We start from the raw sequence: 23,616 nt of genomic DNA, 5'->3' as shown, positions 1-23,616 counted from the left end.
TTTTTAATCAGACAGGAAACAGTCCAGCCAGTGACACACATCTTTCTTCTTAAAGCTCTGATAAAGGACCAGGGGATACATTAACTGATCATAATAGCCCATCAACACTAAATCACCTTAGGACCTTGTCTTCCTGGGTATCCTGGCAAACCGGGCACTCCAAGGTTACCCTGGAGAGAGAAAAGACAAAAAATTGAGAAGGAAGAAATAAGGCAAGTATTAAATAGAAAAACCCATAACCAGTCAAGATATTTATAATGTACTGCACATTATTATTGTGCCAAACCAGCAAGCAATGTCTGTATTACTGCATAAAGTGATGACATAAAGATTAATAGCTAATACATGCACACCGGTGCAGTGGCAATTTCGCCTCAGGACTGGGGTATAATGCGTCGTAATAAATGTAAGGCCATTAAAATCCATATGTTCAGTATTTTTGTGAAATTTTAAACTGTGATTTTATAGGAAAGGTTTGTCATTAAATAACTGAAAACTAAGCAAAACTAACACATAACTTCGCTGCTCAGTTAGATACAAGTTTTCTTCTTTGGCAGTCTATCTTGAAGAAAAATGTTTGTTTGTTGTTGTTTTTTTTAATAGCTCCACCTTCTCGCCAGATATCCCTGAAGCACCAGTATCTCCTATGGGTCCAGCTTGACCCTTTGATCCCTCTGGTCCATCTTCTCCACGAGGACCTGTAACTCCATTATCACCCTGAAGTCATGAATGAGAGCAGAAAGCAAGTAAGAAAAATGTATCTTAGTCAAAAGACAATAACTAAGAGAAAACAACATAGAGGCTTGTTATTAGATGTCACTCTCACCATGTCTCCCTTGACACCCATGTCACCCTTGAACCCAGGGAAGCCATCTTCTCCCTGTCATTCATTGTGAAGTGGTAATAACTGGACTTTAAACACCATCATAACGATAAAATTTGTCAAGTGTCCTTGTAGTTGCAATCCATTGTTTGGGCATCAGCAGAAAAAGAGAAGTTCACAATCTATGTCACTCACTTTCTCTCCTTTGCTCCCCTTTAGACCTCGAACTCCATCTGCTCCCTTTGAAAAACAAAAACATCCAGTTTAAGAAAACTAAGAAACCAACATTCAAGAAAAAAACTCTGGACTTTATATATTATGCAACTCACCTGTATTATCACAAATGAATCAACTTAAAATAAAACAACTGTAAATCTCTATTGATTTTCTCTTTACATAAAATTGATCCATTTTCCAGCAGTTATTGGCATTACATTCATTTCATGGTAAAAAAATCCAACAAGGGCTTCCCCTGGAGGATTTAAGAAACCCAAACCCAAGCAGAAAGCCTTTCTATGACAACTTCATATTTTATTCCACTCTTTCAAAAGCATAGTCAGTCAAAATGGACTACTTTACTACTGTATGTAACATTTGTTCTATCCATCAAATGCTTCTCATTTGTCTATTGGCAGTCCCCTTGAGAACTGAGGTGCTCTCCCTCCATGTGTCACCATGTAGCTTGTCCATCATTGTCTCACCTTTACTCCCCGAATCCCTGGGTAACCAACTGGTCCCTGAGCCCCTGGTAAACCCTACATGAAAATATAACATTATTATAGTACTCTTTTTAAAATAAGAAGTAGCCAGCAAAGAGGCAATTCTCTTATTAGATATGGATAAACAATGCACTCAGTGACTTTTTCTCTTGTCAGACAAAAAGGAAACAAGACAAGCGGATGAATCTGAGTGCATGCTGCTTACACTAATGGACTTAGGCTTTTTTATAATAAAGATGGCATTGTAGGGACACAATGATCATAATGATAAGCCTTAATGTTAATACACAGATGTAGATTTGGAAAAAAAAAATATGACATTGGCATTTTGATATCTTGATCCATTACTGCAATAGACAAGCTTCAGACATGCAGATACCCACTTGGATGCCTTTTTCTCCTGGGGGGCCCTCTCTTCCTGGGTGACCCTAAGCAGGAACAAAAGTACCCGTTTGACTTATCAGTAAAATACATGATTATTATATCACCTCAACATAGGAATTTCTGTTTGAAAAGTGAAAAGCAGGAAGCTGCATCAGGGCTGAGAGTGAAGCACCATTATATCTCACCAAGTTTTGCAAAAAAGTAATACAAGAACCATTATGTATAAAAATGTGTTTGACTTCCGTCTAAAATTAATCCTTGTAAATGAGAAAAGCTTCACTGTAAAATGACTATTATTCAAAATGCCTTGCCTTGGATCCTTGGATCCATTTCAGAAAATGCCTCCTATGTCCCCCTACCGGCAAACCACAGAAAGTGTAGGTTAGCCAATTTAATCCTTGCCTACTTTTCTGCATTGTGTGTGTGTGTGTGTGTGTCTACATACAAACAGCTGTATGCATACACAGTTTGCTTAATTTGCAAGGCAAGTTAATTTATATTGCACAATTCAACAACAAGGTGATTCAAAGTGCTTTACCTTAGAAATTAAAAAATAAAAACATATAAAAAGGATGATTTAAAATGGAAAAAAAGGAAGTTTTAGAATTTAAACTTAAAAATGAAACAGATGCAGTGGGTAAACAACTCTCTGTTTCATAAGCTAGTATCTTTGTCTAGATACTATTAAAAATTAATAAATAGGCTTATTTATTAAAATCTGTACATAAATGCTATGTTTAAACTGATTGCAGTACATCAGCTGATGGTGACTGGTGCATCAGTAGAAAACTCTGATACTGAATATAAGTTGTGCACAGACACAGGTTTGCGTGTTACTTACGGGAGGTCCGTCAATGCCTGGCAGTCCCTGCATGCCTTGTTTCCCCTGGGGACCCTGTATGGGACATAAAGAGGTATTAATACTAGAGTCAAGCTTCAGATGCATAAAACCTCAACTCATCACTGAGTGAACAAAATTTCCACTTTGCTGCTACATATTGTATTTGTGACCAAGTCTTTATTATTTCTTTTATCAGTCTGGCTTTATGATGTGCAGCACCCAAGACTGTCCCAGGTGTCTGTTATGCCTGTGTGTGTTTCTTGTGTATTGATTTCTTGTCTAGCTCCACATTGCCTGAATGGGAGCCAGAAGTGGCTTGGTCATACTCCCCTGTTCAGCCTGTCTCCTTTGAGTGTGTGATGACAGGGTTCATAAGGGCACAGCTTTAATTTTAAAATTAAGTGAGAGACATGCTCCCTACCTTCTCTCCTGGCAATCCAATGGGACCCTGAGGACCAGGCAAGCCCTACACCAAAACAAAGCATCAATCAAGTTAAGTGTTGCGTTTAGCAGACGGCTGGGAGCCTAGATTTGCATGACTCTGTGTGTTTTAATATGGTGCATTTATGTAAGAGCCGTGAATAATAATAGGATCTATCTGAAAATATGACAAACACTTCTTTACATGACTGTAATGTCATTGACAGCATTTTAAAATGACACTTTGTTGCTGTCGGGTACAAAATGTTGTTTCTACTGAAACAGTCCTTTCGTTAACTAACAAAACAGCCTCTTATATTGAATCCTTTATTGAGTCATGCAAATGTATAATTAATTTTTATATGCCCAAAAGGCCAAAGATACTTTTTAAACCTAGAGAAGAGCAAGTAAACCGTGAGATGGAGTAACAATGCAAAGAAACAAGTCTTCATGCACAGAAAATGCATTCTCGATGCCAACTGTGTAATACTGAGGCGATTAACTCTCAAAGTAACTTTTCTGATGATGAAATACCTGCACTCCAGGATTCCCCTGTTGACCTGGGGGCCCCATCTCTCCAATTGGACCCTAAGAACAAGAAACCCTGGTGATCATACAGTCTGTCCTCACATGATCTTGGTCCAATGGTTGTATGCTGACATCACATGGGGCGATCGTGGCTCAAGAGTTGGGAGTTCGCCTTGTAATCGGAAGGTTGCTGGTTCGAGCCCCGGCTTGGACAGTCTCGGTCGTTGTGTCCTTGGGCAAGACACTTCACCCGTTGCCTACTGGTGGTGGTCAGAGGGCCCGGTGACGCCAGTGTCCGGCAGCCTCGCCTCTGTCAGTGCGCCCCAGGGTGGCTGTGGCTACATTGTAGCTTGCCATCACCAGTGTGTGAATGTGTGTGTGAATGGGTGGATGACAGGTTGTGTAAAGCGCTTTGGGGTCCTTAGGGACTAGAAAAGCGCTATACAAATACAGGCCATTTACCATCACATGACTGGTTAATATTTCCATTAGCAGTTAAACCTAAGTTGCTATGATTTTTCTAGTGTAAATAAAGCCAGTAATCATTGGTACATAATAGTAGGTTTGAGAAGATGTGACTGACCGGGTTGCCCTTTGACCCTGGTACTCCATCAGTTCCTTGAATTCCCTGACAAAAAATGCATGTCAATAAATGTTAGAAAACAGCAAATTTAATGTCAAAGTTTGATCAAAATATGGAGATAGTTCGACAGTTTTCTTGTCCATCTTGCATATCGATGATTCATGCAATAGAGAGGCCTTTATAGAGTTGAAGCAGCTGAATAGCTTTGATCCTGTAATTCAGTCGATGTTGACTTACCGGTTGCCCAGGTGGGCCAGGTGGCCCCCTTGGCCCAACAAGACCTCGAGGACCCTGGAGACAAAACACAGCAAATAGTCAGCAGCTAGCCTGCATTCATGATGAGACTGAATGAGAGTGGAATACTAAATCATGAATAAAAACTAAGGAGAGGGAGAAAAACAAGGAGAGACATAATACACTTTGGTGTGTGTGTGTGCATGCATCTGCTTTGTATGTGCTAGCCACGGAGACTGTGCTAGCCTGTTAGCATGAGTGTGTTTGTGTGCTCTGTTTTTGTCAGCCTTCCTCTTTGTAGGCTGGCCAAGCCACCTGTTCCAAAGCCACATCTGTGATCTCCTGGGAAGTGATTGATATGGAAATATAATCATTCGGGCCAGGATTTTATCTCTTCTCTCTCCTACTCTCTCTTTCCACTTTCCTCACTCCATCTCTCTTATCTCATTCACCACCAAACAAATTTCTGTCTTGTGTTTGTCTCTTACTGTGTCACTTTTTCTATCTTCCTCGCTCTCATCAACAGTTAAATCCTCTCCTCTCCTACGACTTTGTAGTTGAGCACAGTTTTCCCAACATGTCTTACTGCGCTCCGTTTCTTCCTGCACTCAGTGATCCATTTGGAGGGACAGAACCCTGCTGAGCCCTAACCTCATCTACGGGGAGAAAGACAGTGTGACTCATAACCAATTAACCAATGTTCACTGCAGATGCACAAAAACGACAGCCTCTTCAGTGGTGCTGTTAAAATCTTTCAGGGATCCTATAGTAATCTCTAGGTATAATCTCTATGACAGAACTAGAATGCTATACCTTTGTATTTGAGATGCCTTTTTTCAGTGACCTTTTCATTTATAATGCAAAGGTGAACCCTGTGACAGTGTTACTTTAATAAGGTGTGACTGTCCTAGTGTTTTTAACTAGGCGCTGTGTATTGCAAAATATTGTTCAGTGTTTCTGTACATGAGAAATACAAGCAGCACAGTTTATACTTGTGTAAGTTCTGCTGTATGCTTTGGGCAGAAACTTCAGTCAGCTGCTAAATAAAGTAATCACCGGCAATCCCCTCTGGGTTTGCTGGAGAAATCGGTTTCTGTTTTACTAGTTTTTTATTTTATTTCTGTATTAAAGAGCGTTTAAAGCACAGACTAATGCATAGATTAATGCATCCTTTGAATCAAGAATTTATCCCGTTGAGGAACGCTACAAAATAAATATTTTCATTAGAGACATGCTGTGATGTGTAACTACATATATAAACAATATCACATTTAATTTTTCTGTATGTGGATACTCACAGGTTCGCCTGGTTGCCCTCGTGGCCCAACAGGTCCATTAGATCCCTAAAATAAAAGGAAGGACACACATTCGACACAGATTTTGTGTGCCTTTCTTACTCAACCTTAGGCAGGGATACATTTATATCCCCAGAGACATAATCTGTGGAAATAGCTCATTAAAGAAATTCACTGCCTGACAGATAAGGCTCAACTATCTTTGAGCAAAGACTAATAGACCGCCCTCTCAAACCTTACCCGCCAGCTTGCATAAATTGATACTATCCTGACAGAGCTTCTATCTTTCATATTTTCAATTCTATTGCAGGGTTGTATTAGCTAGCTTTTTAATGTATTTTGCAAATGTAGTTACCAAATGAACTCAGGCTAGCCAAGCGGAAATAAAAAAAGCAGGAAGTTATAATATAGACCTTTCATCTACTGTGAAGTCTGCTTCGACATGTCGTGGTTAACTGAATAAATGGTTTTATTTAATGCTCTGTGAAGACCTTCCCTTTAACTTTCCATAACAGAAAAATTAGAAAAACTATTTTCAGCGTGAAATTAAATTTTGAGAGGCATTGCACACTTACCCTCTCTCCTGGTTCCCCGACAGGCCCCTGAGGACCAGGCTTTCCTCTGTCCCCCTACAAGAAAAAAGCATTAGCGACAAGCCTCAAGATGTTTAGGTATGTTCTGTTTATAGCGAATGCTTTTTTTTAGTGCACCCTGTCATCACAGAAGTCACAACAACCATTACGGTCACATAATGGAAATAAACATCTGCTATACGATGTGTAAGGTATTCATGCATGCTATGTTATCATGTTGGTGTCTGAATGACTAAGTGCTTGAAGTACAGTGACTGTATCAAGTAGCCAAACGTAACTCACTCTGTGCCCCTTGTTTCCTGGGAGACCTGGGAGGCCGTCAAAACCCCTGTCGCCCTGCAAAGTAATAGAGAACCAAGTGCATTAAACCCTGAAACACACACATATGGTAATGTGTAAACATTAGCAGAATTGTAGTGAAAGTCTCCCCTGGCAGAGCCTCCCATCTGCTCAGACTGTGCATCGGGAAGAGAAAGTGTGAAGATTAGCTGTAGGTCTGCTAAAATGCTGCTTTGACTGATAAAGACTCTGCTGTTCTGTCAGACACATCAGGGAAGACTGAGTTATTTACTAAGCGCTTCCTGCATCTCTTATATATTGAGTTGCCTTGTTGTCAGTAACGTATAATAAGCTGGGGGACACTCGACACCTAAAGGCTTACTCTTGCAAGTGGAGATAGTTTGTTATTGTTTAAGACCTCGCCACCTAAACATGTGTGTTACTGTGTTCATGGAAACAGGACAATGAATTCAAGTAAAGTTAACAGGAACAACAATAATATCGTCCTACAAATTACAATGCAGCATTCACACAAACACACAATCTAAATGAGATTGTAGAAGAGCCAAATGTGTGTGTACTGGGTGTAGCTCATTTGAAGGGCAGTTCAGTATAATTACAAAAAAACTCACCTTTGTGCCAGTTTCACCTGGAGCGCCACGACCACCGTCCGCTCCAGCACGGCCCTATGAGATACAACATCCAGATCTGATTCACCGTAGGCCACTCTACGCTACAATATACTTTTTACACAAGCTGTAGACATAAATGTTTTCAGCACTTAAATGTCCAATATTTAAGATATCTCACCCTCTTGCCTGGCCTCCCATTAATTCCAGGGGAGCCTGGCAACCCGCGTGGTCCCTTCATGACAAATGAAGAGAGCAAGACAAATAGGAAAAGGTGTTAAAAGGAAGGCAAGAGGACAAATGGAAATCAATACCATGACAAAAAAGATAAAGAGGCTATAATCCAAGGTAGGCGTGAGGTAAAAATTATGTCTAGTCTTACAGCAGAGCCACTTTCTCCACGTTCTCCTTTGAGCCCAGAGGAACCTGGATCACCCTGGGAAATAAAAGGTCATGCATGACATGACAAAGAGGGGAAACTCAACTTTTTCAAATGTATAAGATAAGATAAGATAAGATAAGATAACTCTTTATTGTCATTGCACAGTCATACATAGTACAGTAGTACAATGAAATTGGAAAAACTGTCCTACGTCGGCACTACATATAACACAACACGACACGATATGACACATCACAACGTAACAAACAACACAACACAGTATATTAACTTAGTATAAAAAAGAAGAATAAGTGTATGTGTATTGCACACTGTTATTATTGCACATTAATTATTATTGCACCTTGTTATAAATATAAATATTATTGTTATCGTTGTATATACATGTATACAAACATACTCCTCAAATATAGACCCAAACCAAAAAATTAAGAATGAACTGAAAATAAATAATCTAAAAATTGTTTCATTTTTCCATCTCTTGGGTTTTTTTTGGTTGTTTTTTGGGGGTTTTTTTTTGGAAATACAGACAAATTTCTCAATTTAAATATACCGAGCAAGCGTAATGATGAGGTTAGGGTGGGAAAGAGTGACATGAGATTGAGCTTGGTCAGATAGAGTTTAAAGCTGGGGGTAGAGGACGTAGGAGCCCTTGAGATATGATGTAAATTTGATAAAGGTCAGAGAGAGAGATTCATACCAATGGGCCCGGTCGCCCTGTAAGACCAAGCGGGCCTGGAGGCCCCCTGAGTGACATCTGAAAGAAAAACAACATTATGCTTTATGTAAGCTAAAGAATGTACCTACTGACTTGCTACATGCTAAAAAATATTCTGATGGAGAACTAAATCTCAGTATGCAGTAATGTTGTATTGTGAATTTGCTTCTTTGAACTATACCTTGGCCTGTTGCAATATAGCTTGTGCTTGGGCCTGCTGGGGGGACACCACTGGCCCCTTCTGGGAATCACCTCCAAACTGAAACTGGAGGCAATGACAAGCAGAAGTCACTACTCACTGCAGATTTCCCAAGCATAAAGCTAGTTCAGTCACACAGCCCCCCCTTGTGGTCTTACTACTACACCACATGTGGAAAAAGTGTACTCTTTGTGCGTTTGTGTGGGCATGTTTCAGTGTGTTTAAGGTCTTACTGGTAGCATTAACAGTGTTCCTGGAGGGCCTGGAATCCCATCAGCCCCGGAAAGACCAGGCCGTCCTGGGGGACCCTGAAAAGTGAAGACAGGAAAGGGAAGAAAAATAGCTTGGCAGTGAGTGAGTGAGTAAGATTGAGAGAGTAGAGATTGAGAGAATTTTAAGAGGATGGGTTTTGTTTTTAAGATTAGGGGTTAAAATGTCACAAGATCCAGTTGTGACTTAGCTTGTGAAATCAATGCAAGTCAAGAAGATGTCCTGTGAAATCATGAAAGTTCTATGGTGTGTGCAGCATATCACTGGGAGAAAGTAAGAGAAACACTTGGAAGCTAGACGAAGAGGAAAACAATCCAATCTTTGAAAAAATAAATGTTGCTTTGTTTCTACAGCTTGTCTCACAAACGCACACATGCACATCCACACACAAGACTTTATATTCTGTATACACATTGTGTGAGTTGTTTTATATTTTCTGACTACTGAATGAATATTTTAATAAATCAATGATATTTTTCCAAAAGTTGCCTTTAGTCTTGAATTTTTAAACCATTTCCAACAGTAACACATAATTAGAAATATTTACAATTGTGTGATCTCAAGGGTAAATAACTTTCCTTATAACAACACGTTGAGAATAGCCAATAAAATAAGTGTTAATGATTTGCTGAAGTATATGTCGACAAAGTGGACTTGAGTAAGTGTTATATAGTGCGTTAAAGATATTGTCCGTGAAAGTCTATGTCAAAGCATGGAAAAACGCTGGAGCATAAACATCAGTAGAGTATCACCATAATGCTTTTCACATCTTCATTTGTAATACTTAGAATAAAAGTTAAGCTATCCAAAAGCATTATATGTGATAAGTAAAGATCTGTGAAGAAGAAGGGTTGTTGCATTTACATTAGGCTATTAAAATAATCCAGTAAATATTCTATCTCTATAAAAGTGTCAAATTGTCCTGTGATAGGAATAAATGTAATACTAAATAACTGTTCAGATGCAGTTCCTCAAAAGATCAAGCCAAGGTGAACACTAAGGTGGAGGAATGTTGTTAGTGCTGCTTGTCAGTTTGCCTTTGTTTCATTAAGATTCAGGTGCGACTCTATCTCTAAAACTGCAAGATAATTTTCCTTTGTGGTTGCAGTAGCATTTATTCATCCACTCAATTTGTTTTTTTTCTGCTACTAGGAAATGACAGAGCATCTGCTGGTGTCTCTGTATGTAATTTGGCATATTTTCTATGATGAATCATAGACAACAACATTTGTGAGCCAAAATGAATCCCTGAACTCCTGCAGGTTCATTTCAGCAAGCCAGGACATCTTGATACTGCGGATGTGTTTCACATTAAGGTCACAGTTAAATTCAGAGTTGAGTCTCACAGGTGATGGAAAAGACTGAGGTCAAACTAATTCGCTCTACATTTAATGAGTGAACCCAAGTCCTAAACCTCACTCACCAAGTCACCGGGATCTCCCCTGGGTCCTGGAGGTCCTACTGGACCAGCTGGTCCAGGAGACCCCTGTGGAAGATACATTTAGTCCATATTTGCTTACATAAACGCAATAATCGTTTAATCGATAATCGGCTATACATATCAATTCTACATACTAACTACTGTTCAAAAACTTAAGGTGCAAGTGTTAGGCATAACAATGCCTAACACTGAAAATCTCAGCATTTTGCACCTCATCTGAAAAGTTCAGGTGGAATTTGTTTACCTCTGGCCCTGGTAGCCCTGGGGGTCCTTTCACTATTGTACCCTAGAAAAACATGGAGAGTATCAAGTTATTTTCCATACTCATAGCCAAACTACTAGCCTATTCATTAAAAGTCTGTAACAGTTCACCGGTTCATGAATAGCTGGCTCTCCCTTCTGGCCTTTCTCTGCTCTGAGGTTACCCTGAGGAGGGGTAAAAGATGAAAAGATGCGGACTGTCAGAAATCACTTAACACAGGCATGACCACTCACTTGATGTATGAGGTCACTGTGAGATTTACCTCTCCATCCCATGTCTGAGCCCTTTCCTGCTTTGCAAAGTCAAAGCCATCCTCGTACATTTCATACTCCTCATACTCTAACTCTGTATCATTCTTGAAATCCTCATATTCAAGAATCTGTTAAGGAATAACAAACTATTAGCGACTGGTGTAGTGAAAGCCAAATAACCTCACAGTGTTTCTATGCTGTGCAGAAGACATTTCTTGCGTTTGCGTTTAACCTACCTCATATTCAGTAACATTTGGGCCGACTATTACTGTAGAAACTGAGAGATTATGATAAAGGTCTTCTAAAAGGTCATCTTCATACTCTTCCACCACTGGTTCCCTTACAGGTGTGTCCTCCTGCAGGCGAGCACACAGACTTAAGTGAGTCAGAGCAGAGATTAACCAGGCGGCACTGGGCATGTCTCTGTGCCATGCACTGCCTAATAAAAACACTGCATTGTACCACATGGATGTTAGCAAGACAGGTGGATTACATGGGAGTACACTGGTTAACCAAGATAAAAGCTTACAGGTGTGCAGTTAATTACAGTGTTTACAGTGTTATTAATTGACAGACTACATCAGAGTCATGTGACAGCATGAGAGAGGCTGCTGCAGCAGCAGAAGCAGTGTGAGTGTGACAAATTAGTTTATGTGCAAATTATAAACAGACAAATACATAGTGGTGGTAAGTGATTGCGGAGGTGAGAGGAGGAAGAGGTGCTCTCTAAATATTAGGGGAGTGATTGGTTAGAGCTGCAAATAGTGGGAGGGATTGGAACGGACAGCATCTACAGGCAAATTTGTCTACCTCCTCGGTAACCTTTGACACAGGCAATGTCCTAGGTATGAAAGTAGAGGCTTCAGTTGTGAAGTCAGGTTCATGTGTTGGTATCTCCGTGAAGGTCTTGTAGAAAACATCAGTTGGAATGGTAGTTTCTAGGGTACTCTTAATTTCTGGCAACTTAGTTGCCTGAAAAGTTTCCTGGGTTTGATATGGAGGCAGTGTTGTGGAAACTCTAAGGAAGCCTTCCTCCAGAGCTTCCTCTTCGTGTTTTTTCTTTCTGGATCCCCTCTCTCCCTTGTCCTTCCTTCTACGTTTGCCTTTAGAGTCTTTATCCCTCTTCTTTTTGTCCTTTTTTCCTTTCTTCTCCTTTTTGGGGACCTCCTTTGGTTCAGCTGGCTGGTCACTTTGCATCAAGGCAACAGACCCATATTGGGAGGTCTTTTATGAAAAAGTAGAATGCAAGATGAGGACATAGATGGAGGATGGAGAAAAAAACAAACACTGCTGTAAATGAAAATCATAGAAATAGCCTGCTTCAGGAAAGCCAAGAAATGTAATCAGGTCCCATGACACCCTTACAGATGCCCACTGTAAGTTCCAATGAGCTGATAAAAGCCTGACACAAAATATGAAATGAGAAGGAATACACAAATATAGATTCTAACAAAACACATTTACTTGATATTTACTTGTGTGCTTAGAGGTCACAGTGCCTTTAATGCTACAAATTTGTTAATTATATGCAAAAAGTGTTCTCTACTAAGTGAACAAATGTGAAGGACTGCACCCTCCACAGCAGCCGTAGTCTCTCATGTTGCCCCTTGGGAAAATTAAGTGCCCACCCCTGCTCCAGACTGACGTCCGTTACATGTCAGTGTTAGGAATGGCCCCTGCCTGAAAATGATGTTGTAGGTAAAGTCTGTAAAAGACATCAGCGACATGAATTAGAGCCACTTTTAAACAAGCTCAGCGTGTAAGGGAGAATGATGGGAAGTAGGTCAGTGAAGTGACAGATGCTGACATATTCTGGACTCAAGAGTTCATTGCTCAGCTGTAGCTCTTTAAAAGCCAGCTGGATGACTATCGAAATGGACACACAGTCCCATTAATGAACCGTTCTTACATGATCATCAGTGGCTTGGCTCAACAAGTTGTGCACTCATAATTTTTTCACCTATGTTCATGTGGCATATGCACAAAAAATAGACAAACACAGAAAACATTGCGTGTGGTTCATGAAACCGACACACACAGCTGCTTCCTTCCTTTCATCTTATCTCTATCTTTCATACAGAACCAAAGACATATACAGTAATTTATGTCTATGACAGATACATCCCTTAAGGAAAGGAAGAGCTATTATATCATATTTGAGTTATGGGCTTCTGGCACTGTCTATTTTGCCAAAAGAGCATCTGACCATAGAACTGCTCCACTGCTGGCTGTATTTAAAAGAAGATACACTTACTTGCCCTATTCTGTGGTAATCGTCCAAGTCTCTTTTTAAAAGCCCTCAGAACCTTTGAAACATGTAGCTGTGTGCTTTTGCTTCTTTAACTGATTGGCTGTGAATTAAGTGTTTGGCAGCCAGAGAGACCTGCCATTAGGGCAAGAAGGAGAATTTCACGATACTGCTTAAGCGTTAATACACAATGTTGGGCTAGTATGAAAAAAAGACAATGACACAATATGTACAGCATTTTAAAATTTCCAGGCCTTCATGTTCAGACAAAAATATAAGCCAGGATTCTACGGTTATTTAAGGTCACCAAAAGCTTGGCTTCACTGTAATGTTTGAAGTGTCAAACATTTTTCCAGTAGGCATCACCTCCTCTCAATGGCAGTACTGACCTCCTGCAGGTTCAGAGCTTGGCTGTGATAGGGCAAAGCTGAGTCACAGTCTGGTATGTAGTTTACACAGTAGTTGGCAGCAGCCTCACTGTCCTCCACAATCAGCAGTTGTTGAATATCTCCCTGAAATAAAAAAAAAAAGTCAAAAATAAAGAAATCATGCAGCTGCTACTGCATGCTGAAAAGACATTTGGGATGGAACAGAAAATAGAAATTAAACACTCCAACTTGACAGATGCTATGAGAACATCTGGCTACATAGCTAAATGTAAAGCAGAGGGTTGTAAAGGAGTGCCACAAACTGTCAGCAACAGTAAAATTGTTACTGACTATTGGACCTCTTTTTGGCCATAACCCCATGAGGGGCCCAAGTGTGTGCACGAAACAGTCAAGCAGCTCTCTACCATCCTGCCCTGTGGGCAATGCCAGAGTGTATATATAGACACACAGAGAGACAGCATGGCTGTACCCTGCAGCACTGAACCCAGAGCCTTTTTTGGCTTTAGCGGCCTTAAACGCAAGACAACTGTAAACTTCTATCAACATCATATTTCACATCAGTCCTTCTTGTACTAAAATTTACAAGGTTAATTAGTTTATAATGCCAATGAATACTCATGATACAGATATTATCAAGAAAAATATCAAAAATAATGTTTAAATAAAATTATATAAAAGTATATTTAAGAAAATGTTATATTTTAACTATTTTTTTGGCTGAGATCACAACATTTTAAAGGATGAATAAATACAAAAATAACAAACACAAGCTTCATAGTAAAAGAATAGGAGCTGCGGGGCTAATTTCTGTGAGACATGGATCAGAGAGTAATTGACAAAAAAACACAGTGCTGCCAGCCTCACAGGACAGTGGCTGATGAGGTTTTGATTGAATTAGTGATACAAATCTATGTAACTGACACGCTATAGCAAACATACTGCCTGGTGAAATGTGTCCAGGGACAGTTGGGCAACCATTTATAATAAATTAAGTTAGATTAAGCATTTGATTTTGTGGTAATTGTAGCCCCATTGTAATCTCTTTAATTAAGATTTAGCTGCCAGAGGTGAAATAAATCTAAACACATCACTTCTCCTTTACCCACCGCCTCATATTTCTTCCAGCACAACTCAAATCAGCAGCGCATGTCTATGCAAAGCCTTGATCATCGTGAACAAAACTGTAATCCTAGGAACTGTTCAAACAGTCATTTATGCTTTAATGTATTAAACATGAAAGGATTTGTTATCCATTTATCCCTTTTTTCTTCCTGTTTTGGCCAAAAGCCCATGTCAAGCAAAGAAAATTATTGCACTCTAAGGTGTGATAGAGAGAGAGAGGGAGAGAGAGTGAGAGCTGCAGGGAGATGGAGAGAGAGCGGGAGAAGGCAAAAAGGAGCTAATCCAATCTAATCCAATCTCAATTCAAGATCAAAGGAAATGCTTCCACAGACAAGTTTTCCTGTTTTTCTTGCCTAGCAGGAGCCCTCTCTTCTTGAAAAACACAGCAAGTGAGTGTTGCACCAAATTGTGTGTACGCTGCCATTATTCATTTAGATTGGGGCAAGGACATCTAAAGAGGCTATGTGAGGGCGTGTTGAAAAAGGAGTACACCTCAGCTGAACCTGCAAATTTCCAGTGACGCCCAATCTTCTTTCATGTTGTCACACATGTCACTGTGGGCACAGGCTCATTAATGTTTAAAAGTCCACTCCACTTCCCCCTGCTGTCTCATATAGGGTGTGTTGTGCCAGATAGCCAATAATCTTCACCAAATCATAAGTAACTAGGCCTTCTCTGTGGAGTTGTCCAGCCTTCGCCTAATCAGATTTCTTGTGTGAGTCATAATCTTGTGTGAGTGAAGGAGCTAGAATATAATAAGCGATCTCACTGCAATAAAACTGCATTTTGACACTAACAGATGCTCACGTCTAACCAAAAACATCTGACTATCATCAGCTATGAGTCATTAGCGAGACAAAATTAACTTTGACTTAAAGAGACTTTGATTAATACTTCTCTAGTTTTTTAATGGTAAATCTATGTATGCATTTCAATAAAGCTAAACTTTAAAGATATGCTTGACAAACTTTGTTTCAACATGCCTTACAAGCAGAGCCAAAAATATTTCTTATTTCCTGTACTAAGCGAGACAGAAAGAATTTCCTAACAAATAAATAGTGGGCTGGATTTTATCTGCGCAGTCAGCATGTTGGAGACATACAAACAGGGCACATAGCAGCCAAAAAGGAGTCCAGTCAGACCTAAAATTTGCTTTCCTATAAAGAGCAGGGTATGAATGCAAAACTTCTGCAGTCATTTGTAAGCAATCTGGAAGCAATAGAGACATTAGTGGCTGACCAAAGTCCCCATGCTCCCACGCTGAGCTCCCACGGTGGGAAAACTGGGCTGGAACACTGACCTCTTCCCCAGAACCAGGGTCTGGGAACAGAGGGCCAAAGGTCAGCCTACTTAATTTTTTTTCCCCTGTGGCACCAGCCTCACCCAAGGTGTACAACTTTGATAATCAGATAACATATGTGAGAAATGTGTCTTTTATCGACACTTGTATCAACAAAAATATAAAGTTGAACAAACTATTTTGGGTTACTTAACGCTCTACAGCAAACAAGATTTAAAGACTCTGATAGACTAAGCTGATTGCACACTTCCTTACACGTGACCACAAAAATTGCATGTATTAAAGTAAAGGATGGATCTGATTAAGGATGGTCTGAAGAGTATTAGTCATCACCACACATTTGGTATCATCATCATAACTTTTCACAAACGAAGACGAATAAGAGCATGGGAGTGTTTTTGGAGCAAAGCCAGAGATTAAACAGTCTCCATTGCTTCTGAACAGGGAAATTTATAGAGCCCACAAGGAGACACATTTCTTAACTGAAGTGGGGATATAAAATAATTTAACAACTGGAATGCCTGAGAGGAAAGGGTATGAAGGGAAGAGTGACTTACAACATGAGATGGTCAACTAGATTATTGCACAGGAAAGATTAAAAAATGTATGGACAGGGTTAAGGAATTAGTTATTGATTATATATGAGGTAATCTGTTTCTATTGGTCAAAAAAAAAAAAGACAGAGTGAAGTTATAATAACCCTTCCTCTGGATGTTCATAATTTCAGATGCAGTCTTCCTTTTTGCAGACTGTGTCGCTGATGGAGAAGGAAAACTATTTTATTAACCCAACTATATAACTTATACCTCTACTAAAATTAACATCTTATACCTTCTCTTTTTTAAATTTTTTCTTGCTCAATCGCTGAATAGAGACAAAGCCCTGGAGATATAGCAGGGGAAGGGGCTTGAGCCCATCTCTATTTTATGCTGTGGATGACAGACTTAGAGTGGAGCTTCATTGGGAATGACAATGGGGCAGGGGTTGTGTATTGTTATGGAAAGCACACAGAATTATTTATGACAAAACAGAGGGAAAAAAAAAACACAAGTTTTTTTGTTATGGGTTTCTTTTTTGGCTTCTCCTTTTTTCCATGCATATTGATACATGTGAACAAATCTTTGTAAGTGAACAAGGATTAAATCACCAGCTGTTTCAGGTAGTTATATGCTGGCAACCCCCCTCAAGAAATGCATAATTATTGGATTTGAGGTGGGCTTGATTAAACTGGTCATATCTCCTTGCTACTTCCTCTGAAACACATTTCTTTTTATATTTTTTTTGTCCAATAGCACTTGATTAACATTAGTGCCCTGTCATCCCATTCTTTCTGCATTTTCCCCTTTTTATTCTGTAAAATGTTGGTTTTTTTTTACAGTTTATACTTTAAAGTTTGTATTTTGTTGTGCTGTTTCACAGGCTGATGAATGCTATATTATGGCAGACAGACAGATAGATAGATAGACTCATCTTAGGCAATAAAGAGCTAAATTGGTATTAGTATAAAACATTAAGAAGTTCGAGAGGCTCATAAACACGAACAACTCATGCAAATGAAAACAAGGTCATCTTGTCAGATCATTCAATGTGCCCTGCATTGCATTGCATATCAGTGAAACTAGATATTTGTATACCTCAATAAATTAATGCACAAAGAATGCACACTTGATAGGAATTGACTGCATGGTTTGCCTCAACTAACTCTGGGATGCAATGTTTTGCCCAAGAATATTTTAGCATGTGGAGACTAGAGGAACAATTCATAGCCAACGTAAAAATAATCTATTCAAACTTTTATTTTTTGTCTGCTTAAACAGATGTGCAGAAATCTTGAGTGAATACTAAAAAACCCAAAACAAACAAATAAAAAAAAACAGAAAATTGTACTGCCTGAAAAACTATAGAAACATTTAGATTTGAGCTTTATTTTTTCATAATGCCCTACCTCAAATATTTCTTCATCCAGCAGCCGTGTCCCAAACACAGTGACACCCTCTGTGCTGACTACAGCATTGTCCCCTCGCAGCAGTTCAACGGTCTCTACTTTCTTGCAATCCAAGTAAAGGGTCACAGTTTTATCCTGCACACTATAGGCTATCCGGTGCCATCTGAAAGAAACAAAGATAAAGGGAAACTTAACAAGCTGCTAACCTTTGTCTGTTGAAGGATTAAGAAAGTTATTGCAAATGCAGTTAATATCATTTATGTATTTATGCTGGTGCGCTGGTTTGATCTACCAAACACACAAATCACCTTCACTCTAAATTTTTATAGGTCTTATGTAGAAGATATCAGCCCTCAAACTACCCACTTTCCATCAGCAAAGTTGACCTTCTTGAAAATGGGGTACAGTTCTGGTGCTGGCTGCCCGTCCTGATCCTCATATAGGAAGACAGGTGACCGGCCTACTTCGAGCCCCAGCTGTTGTACTCCCTGGTCATCATACAGCGAAAGCAGGAAAAACTGGGAGCCCTCTTTAGCTCGCATGGTAGTCATCAGGGAGAAATTCTCAGGAAATGTGGTATCTGAAGGGAGAGAGGAGACAACAGGAGAGAGTTGATAAGTCATACAAGAGAGAGCACAGCAGGGACCCGTCACCCTCACTATAGTGACAACTGAGTAGAAATAATAATGGTAAAAACTATTGCCAATGAAAGACGTCAGCCCAGGAGGAGCAGTACGTGGAGTTTGTTCATACTTCTCATGGAGTTTCTTTCTTTATATTACATTGAAAAACTACTCTGTATAAGGTCTTGTAGGAAAAAAAAATAGCCCATTACCAGGGAAGAGCTGTTTGGTGGGAGCACTGAGCTGGATCTTTTTGATCCTGTAGGCCAGGTCTGTCTCCTCTGTGTCTCTCCTGCTGGTGCAGAGACCAGCCTCCAAGGACACCCCCTCCATGTTCTCTGACAGCTTCAGCATTTGCAGAACATCAATGGAATTAGCTGGAAGTGAAAGAAAAGAAAATAAATTAGCCATCTGTCTGTAGTTCTACATCAGATAAAACAATTTAGTGGGTTTTTTTGTTTCTCATAAACTGAAGCTAATTTTCTCTCTTTCAACAAGGTGATGTTAACTTGCCTGACTTCCATATTTTAGCTTTATTTCTGTATTCTTGTATAAAGAACTATAATAAACATGCTGAGTGGAGGTTGTGTTTTTGCTTGTCACTTTAAAACTTAAATTCTGCCAGTGTGACAGCACTTTTGTGTCTGGCTGAGTTAAGTGCTGGTTGCTACCAAGCTGAAAGGCAGGGTTTAATGAGGCTGGAAGCTTGTTTGAAAGTGTGGAGCCTTCCTGCTTCCTAGGAGTCGGAAGAGAAAAGCTCCTCTGAGATGTGGCGGCAGGTGGCCAGACTACTGTGGGTGTTATTATAGGACTGGGGTAGTACAAAGCCTAACCATAATCCTGCTCTAGCACACCTGGCAGCTGACACCTGCACACCACTCACCCTGCAGCAGCTAGCAGCAATATGCCCCCCATCTTGTTTATCACACTGAACAATTCACTGGTTTAAATTAGTTCATCAGTGATTCATTACTTAAACATATTTAAGTAAGATATCTAATTTTAATATTAATTTTTTTCCTGAAAAATGTAACATCTATGGTAACGGGGTGACACTTCTTTTATTCCCATGAAATTCCCTTTGCACTTATCTGAACAATAGACAAAGAAATCAAATTAATACCATGACGGTACCTGATCACAGTAAAATGACTCATTCCAAAGCTGTTGAAATCTAAATGGACTAAACTTCATTACTACATCAAGCAAGAAAAATCTTGAAAGTAAGAATTTGTTTTCATGTAAACGCATATATCATTAAATTATACTTATTTGCAATAAGCAGAGCAACTTTTGGCCTGACGGATATGAAATGTACTCCAGTATTAAGTCTCTCTCATTATAATGAGCCTGTGCTGTATGCTGTTCGTGTAATTTTAGATGTTCCGCTGATAAAATGCTGCTATGAGCATTAGCCAGGATCAGAGCTTTGTGTGCAGCCAGTCCCCCACCAGCTGCTAGAGAGAGCCACTCAGCACTTAGCATTCCAGGCATCTGAAATGAGGATCCTAAACCCAAATTGCCTCCTGAAGCTCTTGTCCCTCGAACAGAACTCTCCTTTTATCTCCTTGTTAATTAAACATATGGAATGAGTTTACTGTTGTCCAGACAGTGCTTACCGAAAAAAACACTGTGTTACATTTTATGCCATTATTTATTTGCATAGCATACATCCTTTATTCAAATAAGCTCTGGGAGCTCACCCTCTCAGAAAGCCAGCATGGCAACAGGGTTGTAAAGCTAGTAGCCAGGCTTGAACAATGTAAAACAAAAAGGACAGATCTAAAAGTGTTTAAGATCTCAAAGATTAAATTTTGCATTTATGCGCAGTTTTAAACAAGCTTTGTAAATTAAGTAGTTACAGAAGGTCCTATCTTCTTTCAACAGAAACTTTGCACTGTTTTACTCCCACACACTGCCCACACTTATAACCTGATTGAGGACTGGCATTCCTTCCTGTTGCAAATTTCTGGTTGTGGTTTTCAGTTTCTCATATTCTCATATCTTTAGGGAGGCTGTGTTAGTTCTTATTATTTTCACTGTGCAACGTTTTAAGAGTTTTCCTCAATACCTCAAAATTATCAACAATAGTATCACAGAGATATGTTAGAGGTACCTGAGTTAACACTATAATTGTATTAATTTCATATTATCTTGTATGTCTCTTTGCTGCGTACAACCATCAGGTTGAAAAATAATGACAAATGGCTAATGGCAGTGTATTTATGTATGTAATCCTTACATGTAGCATTACACACGTAATAATGCTTTAATCAATTTATTTATTTATTTATTCCCTGCAAAAATACATTTATACTGAAACTTATTAAATGACTTCATTACAACACACAGCTTCTCTTCTACCAATCCCTGCACACTAACATCTATAGCCATAGTTACTATTGAAAATACACAAAAAAAATGCATTTAGTTGTACCTTTAATTTATAAATTTGATATTTACTAAGCTCAGTTTTCCTTCTAAAGATTTTGCTTACTTTGAAAGAAATATTAGAAAAACATGTTTTTTAATTTGAACTCGTGAGTATAATTAGGCAGAGAAGAGTGACATAATAAATTAAGCACATATTACGTATATTACAGGATCAGGTGCTGAGAGAGGCAATAAACAGATGGGTAGGAAAAGCATAGCAAGACTCTTTGAATTATTATTGAGATGTGATCAATAAAAAATTATATGCGCTGTCCTGCTGGTTAAATTTGCTACCAAAATGAACTTGTTATAATCAGTTCACCTTTGTGACACTTAATATAAGCAAGTCACCAAAAAAAAAAAAAACTAGGAATTTTCTTAACTGCATGTGCAGTTCAGGGTTGCAGGAGCCAATCACAGCTGTCAGGAGAAGAGATAGGGCACGCTGAACCTTAAACATGCAACCAGCCGACCATATGATGCCAGAAAACAATTCATCCTCACATTCATTCTAATGACCAATCCAGAACCACCAAGTAGCCTAACGTGTCTTTGGACTGTGATAGAAAGCCAAAGTGAATCCATGTACAGAACAGCCAACTAGTAAAGCCAAAACCAAAACATTTTGCCACGCGACATCAATGACAACCTATAACCACCACACCATGGTGCAAATTGATGGTCAGATGGATGGATGACCAAAAACTCTCTGTTGACTGCCTATGGAGAAGCAAAAGACGTAGCACTCTAGAGTCCCCTTTTTTCATCCAGCTAAATTCTCACTAAATAGTTAAGCGTTTACATTTCTGTCTTTATTTCTAACAAAAGTTTACTTTGGACTTCTCCTCATGTCTGGGATCTAATCCTTAATGTTTGTATTTCATTGAATTGGTAGATTCTCTGTCTAATCCCAAGAGAGTTCTTCATTGCTCTGGTGTGGTTTGATTCCTGACTGCAAATCAATTTCCTTTGCAAACGTAAGTCCAAATCCAGTATACACACAATGTTCCTCTGTCTGAGGATGCGAGGTCATGAGGCAATGATGTTTGGAACAGTCTGAATAATGTTTTAAACTAAAGTCTTGTGGTTTTAATTATAGAGGATTTGTAACATTCTGTCAGCAGAATCTAATATAATTTGCTTTTGAGCACAATTGTTAAATTACCATCCACAGATTCATTTAATAATGCAACTACTGAGTCATAGAAGATTTTTTTTTCCTCTAATCACTATGAGCTTTAAAGCTGTTGACCAATTCCAAGCATTTTTTTAAGTATGGACTGACAGGAGACTCTTGACCTCTGTCTTTCACAAGATAACAAAGAAAAGTGGGAAAACACAACAATGTCACGGGGAAAACTCTGAGACAAGCAGCAGGAACTCCTTCGAAAAGGATCCATCCATCAATTTAATGGGCTACACTGAAAGAAAGAGAAAAGAAATGGCCATGGATCTGTTTGGTAAGCTGACTCAGAGGGCATAGGAAGTCACTGTCCTGACTTCCTATGTCCTTAAATCAATCAAACTTTCACTGCTGTTACAGCTTGATAGATTTAAGGATGACTATCCCTATTTCACCTCACACCTTATCTGGCATAAAAGGAAGAACTAAGAGTGGTGGAAGATTGCCAAATGAAGTCTGGATCAGTGAAAGAATGTTATCTATTCCCTGCTTTGGAGTCTCTTATGTCACCTTGAGTTGTGTCAGTTCTTGCATCCTCCTTACCTATCCTGCAGTATTCGTGCCCTTACCTCACCCTTCAAATTATGTTAATTCTACAGAAACTTGGGAAGAGTAGCTGAGCATAAAAGAGAACATCTGGTACGGGCTACTGATAAACAAAACGGTCCCCACCATTTGGCTGAATGTGCTGTGAAACAGCATCAGAAATTCTCAAAGGACTGATGACTCAGAATGTTTTCCAATCACGCCAAAAGGTCAGACTGGAAAAGGGCTGAAATGTCCAGCAATTGCACAGACACCAGGCATTTTTTGAGAATACTCACAGCTAACATGCACTGAACACCATATGATGATACACAATCATCCATATAAATGCATACAGTTCAATGCCGTAAGACACTTGTCAGTCTGTTTTTTTGTTTGTACTTTTATCTTTGAGAACACCATGTCTGCCCCACAAGAATGACAGGCACAGTTTTCCTCATAGTAAAAAGCTCTGCAGTCCAACTCAGAGTTCCCATGTAAATACAGCCAAACAATCCACATCTCTCTGTGCCTTCTCTGGCTGTGTGACACTTGACATAATCTCTCCATCGCCTGCGGTCATACAACTTAGCACCACTTCAGTCGTAGATAGACATAATGTGTTCTCTGTGTTTGAAAAGCAAATGTCTCCAAAGACATTCTCCGTGACTCATACCACCTACGCTCACAACCATCCCTGAAAATACCCCTCACACACACACTACTCTGTCAAAAAGTACTGAATCCTGAAACTGGGGACTTTTAAAAAGAAATGCAGCCAGGAAGAAATCTCAGCAATAAGAACTTCCCATAGTATCTTGGGCCACACCCTGAGATGAGTGGAGGAAGAGAATCTCACATTTAAAGACTGAAATACTTTTCAGATGTAGCTTATAACAAATGAGACAGAAAACATGTGCACATGAAGCTGAAATACACAGGCAGTGAATTATTCTTTTTAGATGGGTATATGAAATCC

General features: G+C 39.3%; 1 protein-coding gene across 2 annotated transcripts in view; it reads right to left on the bottom strand.

Moving 5' to 3' along the window:
* col5a3a (collagen, type V, alpha 3a) overlaps window positions 1-23,616 on the bottom strand; it is a 48,812-nt gene that overhangs the window by 18,841 nt on the left and 6,355 nt on the right. The window contains exons 2-31 of one of the 2 annotated variants that reach the window (XM_085351706.1): window positions 18,709-18,873; window positions 18,240-18,453; window positions 17,874-18,036; window positions 13,507-13,629; window positions 11,680-12,093; window positions 11,106-11,225; window positions 10,881-10,997; window positions 10,729-10,782; window positions 10,601-10,642; window positions 10,339-10,401; window positions 8,879-8,953; window positions 8,628-8,711; window positions 8,429-8,485; window positions 7,711-7,764; window positions 7,510-7,563; window positions 7,332-7,385; window positions 6,703-6,756; window positions 6,403-6,456; window positions 5,831-5,875; window positions 4,536-4,589; window positions 4,299-4,343; window positions 3,722-3,775; window positions 3,189-3,233; window positions 2,768-2,821; window positions 1,926-1,970; window positions 1,525-1,578; window positions 1,019-1,063; window positions 827-880; window positions 610-717; window positions 117-170 (exon numbers count right to left, since the gene is read on the bottom strand). In XM_085351706.1, the coding sequence (XP_085207832.1) occupies window positions 117-170; window positions 610-717; window positions 827-880; window positions 1,019-1,063; window positions 1,525-1,578; window positions 1,926-1,970; window positions 2,768-2,821; window positions 3,189-3,233; window positions 3,722-3,775; window positions 4,299-4,343; window positions 4,536-4,589; window positions 5,831-5,875; window positions 6,403-6,456; window positions 6,703-6,756; window positions 7,332-7,385; window positions 7,510-7,563; window positions 7,711-7,764; window positions 8,429-8,485; window positions 8,628-8,711; window positions 8,879-8,953; window positions 10,339-10,401; window positions 10,601-10,642; window positions 10,729-10,782; window positions 10,881-10,997; window positions 11,106-11,225; window positions 11,680-12,093; window positions 13,507-13,629; window positions 17,874-18,036; window positions 18,240-18,453; window positions 18,709-18,873 (2,618 nt within the window). The remainder of the gene's footprint in view (window positions 1-116; window positions 171-609; window positions 718-826; window positions 881-1,018; window positions 1,064-1,524; window positions 1,579-1,925; window positions 1,971-2,767; window positions 2,822-3,188; window positions 3,234-3,721; window positions 3,776-4,298; window positions 4,344-4,535; window positions 4,590-5,830; window positions 5,876-6,402; window positions 6,457-6,702; window positions 6,757-7,331; window positions 7,386-7,509; window positions 7,564-7,710; window positions 7,765-8,428; window positions 8,486-8,627; window positions 8,712-8,878; window positions 8,954-10,338; window positions 10,402-10,600; window positions 10,643-10,728; window positions 10,783-10,880; window positions 10,998-11,105; window positions 11,226-11,679; window positions 12,094-13,506; window positions 13,630-17,873; window positions 18,037-18,239; window positions 18,454-18,708; window positions 18,874-23,616) is intronic. The other variant, XM_085351707.1, reaches the window with a different exon arrangement.

The sequence above is a fragment of the Diplotaxodon limnothrissa genome, linkage group LG4, assembly GCF_057381915.1.
Source record: "Diplotaxodon limnothrissa isolate DT_005_m linkage group LG4, D_limnothrissa_male_GT1.1, whole genome shotgun sequence".
Taxonomy (NCBI): domain Eukaryota; kingdom Metazoa; phylum Chordata; class Actinopteri; order Cichliformes; family Cichlidae; genus Diplotaxodon; species Diplotaxodon limnothrissa.
Note: the sequence above shows the minus strand (reverse complement) of the source record. Positions and strands in the feature narration are given on the sequence as shown.